Source organism: Mustelus asterias, unplaced genomic scaffold, assembly GCF_964213995.1.
Source record: "Mustelus asterias unplaced genomic scaffold, sMusAst1.hap1.1 HAP1_SCAFFOLD_987, whole genome shotgun sequence".
NCBI classification, from domain to species: domain Eukaryota; kingdom Metazoa; phylum Chordata; class Chondrichthyes; order Carcharhiniformes; family Triakidae; genus Mustelus; species Mustelus asterias.
In genome coordinates, this window is record NW_027590933.1 from 1 (window position 1) to 7,500 (window position 7,500).

Sequence of the window (7,500 nt, forward strand, 5' to 3'; positions counted from 1 at the left end):
CACTGGGGTACAGTACTGGTGGGGATGGGTCTGTCACTGTATAACACTGGGGAGTACTGGTGGGGACGGGTCTGTCGCTGTATAACACTGGGGTACAGTACTGGTGGGGACGGGTCTGTCGCTGTATAACACTGGGGTACAGTACTGGTGGGGACGGGTCTGTCACTGTATAACACTGGGGTACAGTACTGGTGGGGATGGGTCTGTCACTGTATAACACTGGGGAGTACTGGTGGGGACGGGTCTGTCACTGTATAACACTGGGGTACAGTACTGGTGGGGATGGGTCTGTCACTGTATAACACTGGGGTACAGTACTGGTGGGGACGGGTCTGTCACTGTATAACACTGGGGTACAGTACTGGTGGGGACGGGTCTGTCACTGTATAACACTGGGGTACAGTACTGGTGGGGACGGGTCTGTCACTGTATAACACTGGGGTACAGTACTGGTGGGAACGGGTCTGTCACTGTATAACACTGGGGTACAGTACTGGTGGGGACGGGTCTGTGACTGTATAACATTGGGGTACAGTACTGGTGGGGACGGGTCTGTCACTGTATAACACTGGGGTACAGTACTGGTGGGGACGGGTCTGTCACTGTATAACACTGGGGTACAGTACTGGTGGGGACGGATCTGTCACTGTATAACACTGGGGTACAGTGCTGGTGGGGACGGATCTGTCACTGTATAACACTGGGGTACAGTACTGGTGGGGATGGGTCTGTCACTGTATAACACTGGGGTACAGTACTGGTGGGGATGGGTCTGTCACTGTATAACACTGGGGTACAGTACTGGTGGGGACGGGTCTGTCGCTGTATAACACTGGGGTACAGTACTGGTGGGGACGGGTCTGTCACTGTATAACACTGGGGTACAGTACTGGTGGGGATGGGTCTGTCACTGTATAACACTGGGGAGTACTGGTGGGGATGGGTCTGTCACTGTATAACACTGGGGAGTACTGGTGGGGACGGGTCTGTCGCTGTATAACACTGGGGTACAGTACTGGTGGGGACGGGTGTATCACTGTATAACACCGGGGTACAGTACTGGTGGGGACGGGTCTGTCACTGTATAACACTGGGGTACAGTACTGGTGGGGACGGGTCTGTCACTGTATAACACTGGGGTACAGTACTGGTGGGGACGGGTCTGTCGCTGTATAACACTGGGGTACAGTACTGGTGGGGACGGGTCTGTCACTGTATAACACTGGGGTACAGTACTGGTGGGGACGGGTCTGTCACTGTATAACACTGGGGTACAGTACTGGTGGGGACGGGTCTGTCACTGTATAACACTGGGGTACAGTACTGGTGGGGACAGGTCTGTCACTGTATAACACTGGGGTACAGTACTGGTGGGGACGGGTCTGTCACTGTATAACACTGGGGGTACAGTACTGGTGGGGACGGGTCTGTCACTGTATAACACTGGGGTACAGTACTGGTGGGGACGGGTCTGTCACTGTATAACACTGGGGTACAGTACTGGTGGGGACGGGTCTGTCACTGTATAACACTGGGGTACAGTACTGGTGGGGACGGGTCTGTCACTGTATAACACTGGGGTACAGTACTGGTGGGGACGGGTCTGTCACTGTACAACACTGGGGTACAGTACTGGTGGGGACGGGTCTGTCACTGTATAACACTGGGGTACAGTACTGCTGGGGACGGGTCTGTCACTGTATAACACTGGGGTACAGTACTGGTGGGGATGGGTCTGTCACTGTATAACACTGGGGTACAGTACTGGTGGGGACGGGTCTGTCAGTTTATGACAATTATCGTTTGTCAGCAGTGTGAAGTCTGCTGCTCTCCCTCTCCACCTAGTGTACGATCCTTCTCACTGCATTTACTCAGAGCTTCACTGTCCCCCATCAAACACTCCCAGGACAGGTACAGCACGGGGTTAGATACAGAGTAAAGCTCCCTCTACACTGTCCCCATCAAACACTCCCAGGACAGGTACAGCACGGGGTTAGATACAGAGTGAAGCTCCCTCTACACTGTCCCCCATCAAACACTCCCAGGACAGGTACAGCACGGGGTTAGATACAGAGTAAAGCTCCCTCTCCACTGTCCCCCATCAAACACTCCCAGGACAGGTACAGTACGGGGTTAGATACAGAGTAAAGCTCCCTCTACACTGTCCCCATCAAACACTCCCAGGACAGGTACAGCACGGGGTTAGATACAGAGTGAAGCTCCCTCTACACTGTCCCCCATCAAACACTCCCAGGACAGGTACAGCACGGGGTTAGATACAGAGTGAAGCTCCCTCTCTATTGCATTCCTAACGGGGAACAAAGAAATGGCTGAGGAACTAAATTTGTACTTTATTTCTGATTACACAGAGGAAGACATGAATAATGTCCCAGAAGGGCTGAGAGAAACGTGTTTTCGTGAGGAGCTGAAGGAAATCAGCATTAGCAGAGAAATGGTTTTGGGAAAATTGATGAGATTGAAGGGGGATAAATCTCCAGGTCCTGATAATCTTCATCCCAGGGTACTTGAGGAAGTGGCCCTGGAAATAGTAGATTCATTGGTGGTTATTTTCCAAAATTGTTTGGACTCTGGACTGCTTCCTACAGATTGGAGAGTAGCTAATGTAAGCCCACTGTTCAAAAAGGGAGATAGAGAGAAAACAGGGAACTATAGACCAGTGAGCCTAACGTCGATACTGGGGAAGTTTCTGGAGTCCGTTATCAAGGATTTCATAACTCAGCATCTGGAAGGCAGCGGTATAATCAGACAAAGTCAGCACGGATTCACAAAAGGGAAATCATGTTTGACGAATGTATTGGAGTTTTTTGAGGATGTAACTAGCAGAGTTGACCGAGGAGAACCAGTGGATGTGGTTTATTTAGACTTTCAGAAGGCTTTCGACAAGGTCTCACATAACAGACCACTTTGTAAAGTTAAAGCACACGGGATTACAGGTAATGTCTTGAGACGGATAGAAAGCTGGTTAGCAGATAGGAAGCAAAGAGTTGGTATAAATGGGTCTTTTTCTGATTGGCAGTCAGTGACGAGTGGGGTTCCGCGGGGATCTGTGCGAGGACCCCAACTGTTCACATCACGCATCAATGATCTGGAAGAGGGAACTGAATGGATTATCTCCAAATTTGCGGATGATACAAAGTTGGGTGGGAGGGTGAGCTGTGAGGGGGATGCAGAGATGCTTCAGTGTGATTTGGACAGGCTGAGTGTGTGGGTATCGGCATGGAAGATGCAGCATAATGTGGATAAATGTGAGGTTATCCACTCTGGCAGCAATAATAGGAGGACAGATTATTACTGGAATGGGTGTAAATTGAGAGAGGGCGGATACTCAGCGAGACCTTGGAGTCCTCGTGCATCAGTCGCTGAGAGTAAGCGCGCAGGTACAGCAGGCAGTAAAGAAGGTGAATGGTATGTTGGCCTTCATAGCGAGAGGATTTGAGTATCGGGATAGGGATGTTTTGCTGCAATTGTACAGGGTGTTGGTGAGGCCACACCTGGAGTATTGTGTGCAGTTTTGGTCTCCTTATCTGAGGAAGGATGTCCTTGCTATAGAGGGAGCACAGCGAAGGTTTACCAGGCTGATTCCTGGGATGGCAGGTCTGTCGTATGAGGAGAGACTAAGTGGGTTAGGATTATATTCACTGGAGTTTAGAAGAGTGAGAGGGGATCTCATAGAAACTTATAAAATTCTAACAGGGTTAGACAGGGTCGATTCAGAAAGAATGTTCCCGATGGTGGGGGGAATCCAGAACTAGGGGTCACAGTTTGAGGATAAGGGGTAAACCTTTTAGAACTGAGGTGAGGAGAAATTTCTTCACCCAGAGGGTGGTGAATGTGTGGAATTCACTCCCACAGAAAGTAGTTGAGGCCAAAACATTGTCTGATTTCAGGAAGAAATTAGATATCGCTCTTGGGGCGAAAGGGATCGAGGGATATGGGGGGAAGGGGGGGGATCAGGATATTAAATTTGATGATCAGCCGATCAAAATGAATGGCGGAGCAGCTGGAAGGGCCGAATGGCCTCCTCCTGCTTCTAGTTTCTACTTCTATATAAATCATAGAATCCCGACAGTGCAGGAAGAGGAGCGATAAGTCTGCACCGACTCTCCCCATAACCCCGTGTATTTACCCCGCCAATCCACACAACCTATACATCCCGGGACACTCAGTCTAAAGATGTGCGGGTTAGGTTGATTGGCCATGCTAAAATTGCCCGTGTCCTGGGATGCGTAGGTTAGAGGGATTAGCGGGTAAATATGTAGGGATATGGGGGTAGGGCCTGGGTGGGATTGTGGTCGGTGCAGACTCGATGGGCCGAATGGCCTCTTTCTGCACTGTAGGGTTTCTATGACTCTAAGGGGCAATTTAGCACGGCCAGTCAACCTAACCCGCACGTCTTTGGACAGTGGGAGGAAACCGGAGCACCCGGAGGAAACCCACGCAGACACGGGGAGAATGTGCAAACTCCACACAGACAGTGACCCGAGCCGGGAATCGAACCCAGGTCCCTGGCGCTGTGAAGCAGCAGCGCTAACCTGTGCGCCACCCGAATGCATTCTGACCCATTCGCCCAATCCCACTCCCGCAGCAGGTTTCCTCCCCTGGGATGATCCCATTGTCAACAAAGTCACGACAAACCTCAGTTTAGTCAGAAAGTGAAGTCAGTTCACAGGATGCCCCCCCCCCACCCCCCCCCCCACACCCCCCCCCCACCCCACCCCCCCCCCCCACACCCCACCCCTTCCCCCCAACACCCCACCCCTTCCCCCCAACACCCCACCCCCCCCCCCCCACACCCCACCCCCCCCACACCCCACCCCTTCCCCCTCCCACACCCCACCCCTTCCCCCTCTCCGGTGTACCTGGAGCTGAGTGCTGAGGTCATCTCTCTGCGCTATCAGTGCCTCCACCTCAGCCTGTCGCTGCTGCATCTCAAGCGTCAGTGACATGACCTGATCTCGCAGGATGTTCATCTCCTGTGTCTTCGCTGTCTGTATCTGTACACGGACAAAAAAACATTCAGTGTGTTCGTCACACTCCCTCCACACTGTCCAAATCAAACACTCCCAGGACAGGTACAGCACGGGGTTAGATACAGAGTAAAGCTCCCTCTGCACTGTCCAAATCAAACACTCCCAGGACAGGTACAGCACGGGGTTAGATACAGAGTAAAGCGCCCTCTACACTGTCCCCATCAAACACTCCCAGGACAGGGACAGCACGGGGTTAGATACAGAGTAAAGCTCCCTCTACACTGTCCCCCATCAAACACTCCCAGGACAGGGACAGCACGGGGTTAGATACAGAGTAACGCTCCCTCTACTCTGTCCCCCCATCAAACACTCCCAGGACAGGTACAGCACGGGGTTAGATACAGAGTAAAGCTCCCTCTACACTGTCCCCATCAAACACTCCCAGGACAGGTACAGCACGGGGTTAGATACAGAGTAAAGCTCCCTCCACACTGTCCCCATCAAACACTCCCAGGACAGGGACAGCACGGGGTTAGATACAGAGTAAAGCTCCCTCTACACTGTCCCCATCAAACACTCCCAGGACAGGTACAGCACGGGGTTAGATACAGAGTAAAGCTCCCTCTACACTGTCCCCATCAAACACTCCCAGGACAGGTACAGCACGGGGTTAGATACAGAGTAAAGCTCCCTCTACACTGTTCCCATCAAACACTCCCAGGACAGGTACAGCACAGGGTTAGATACAGAGTAAAGCTCCCTCTACACTGTCCCCATCAAACACTCCCAGGACAGGTACAGCACGGGGTTAGATACAGAGTAAAGCTCCCTCTACACTGTCCCCATCAAACACTCCCAGGACAGGTACAGCACGGGGTTGGATACAGAGTAAAGCTCCCTCTACACTGTCCCCCATCAAACACTCCCAGGACAGGGACAGCACGGGGTTAGATACAGAGTAAAGCTCCCTCTACACTGTCCCCATCAAACACTCCCAGGACAGGTACAGCACGGGGTTAGATACAGAGTAAAGCTCCCTCTACACTGTCCCCATCAAACACTCCCAGGACAGGTACAGCACGGGGTTAGATACAGAGTAAAGCTCCCTCTACACTGTCCCCCATCAAACACTCCCAGGACAGGTACAGCACGGGGTTAGATACAGAGTAAAGCTCCCTCTACACTGTCCCCATCAAACACTCCCAGGACAGGTACAGCACGGGGTTAGATACAGAGTAAAGCTCCCTCTACACTGTCCCCCATCAAACACTCCCAGGACAGGTACAGCACGGGGTTAGATACAGAGTAAAGCTCCCTCTACACTGTCCCCATCAAACACTCCCAGGACAGGTACAGCACGGGGTTAGATACAGAGTAAAGCTCCCTCTACACTGTCCCCATCAAACACTCCTAGGACAGGTACAGCACGGGGTTAGATACAGAGTAAAGCTCCCTCTACACTGTCCCCCATCAAACACTCCCAGGACAGGTACAGCACGGGGTTCGATACAGAGTGAAGCTACAATGGGCTATGATCCAATTCCTCAGGCCAGTCTGCTTGCAGGCCGGGAGGTTTTGACGGGTTTGGAGGGTAGATGGGGTGGTGCTGATGGTCCTGGGAGGGTTCGAGGGGATTCTTTGTGTGTTGTGAACCGACTGTATCTTCAACCCCGGAGATTAACCGCATTTGGGAGCATCATCCAGGATCTGATCGATCCTCAGTCAGAGGAATGGGGGAGGGCAGTGGCATCGTGAGATTTTAAAAATTCATTCCTGGGACACGTGTGTCGCTGGCTGGTCCAGCATTTATTGCCCATCCCTAGTTGCCCCTTGGAGGGCAGTTGTGAGTCACCCACATTGCTGTGGCTCTGGAGTCACATGTAGGCCAGACCGGGTAAGGACGGCAGATTTCCTTCCCTAAAGGAACCAGATGGGTTTTTCCGGACAACGGGTCATCAGTAGATTCTTAATTCCAGATATTTTTTATTGAATTCAAATTCCACCATCTGCTGTGGCGGGATTCGAACCCGGGTCCCCAGAACATTCGCTGTGTTTCTGGATTAATAGTCTGGCGATAATCCCACCAGGCCATCGCCTGCCCCGATCCGGTTCACTGATGTCCCTTTAGAGAAGGAAATCTCCGTGTGACTCTGTCAGAGTGAAGGAGAGGGAGAGATGTGATGGACTCAGAGGGGGCAGAGCAGAATAAGGTGGTCGGTGATGGGTGGGAGCGATGGGACAACCCTGTCCCAGGCTCAAAGGGAGGGTTAATGGTGGTGTTAAAGACTAAAGAAGGTGCTAATAGCAGCAACCAGGGTCAGATAGTAAAACGTGTTAATAGCACAATGCAGAGTCTTCAGTTTAGCACTGACCTCCGTTCTGCTATTCACACATTCTGTTATCCCACAAAGCACGGCCAATCCACCCTAACCAGCTTTCAGAATGTGGGAGGAAACCGGAGCACCGGAGGAAACCCACGCAGACACGGGGAATGTGCAGACTCCGCACA

General features: G+C 52.0%; 1 protein-coding gene across 1 annotated transcript in view; it reads right to left on the reverse strand.

Moving 5' to 3' along the window:
• Window positions 1–2,683: 2,683 nt before the first annotated feature.
• Window positions 2,684–7,500, reverse strand: part of gripap1 (GRIP1 associated protein 1) — a 45,302-nt gene continuing 40,485 nt past the window's right edge. The window contains exons 17-18 of the mRNA XM_078205793.1: window positions 4,881–5,015; window positions 2,684–2,743 (exon numbers count right to left, since the gene is read on the reverse strand). Coding sequence (XP_078061919.1) covers window positions 2,684–2,743; window positions 4,881–5,015 — 195 coding nt within the window. The remainder of the gene's footprint in view (window positions 2,744–4,880; window positions 5,016–7,500) is intronic.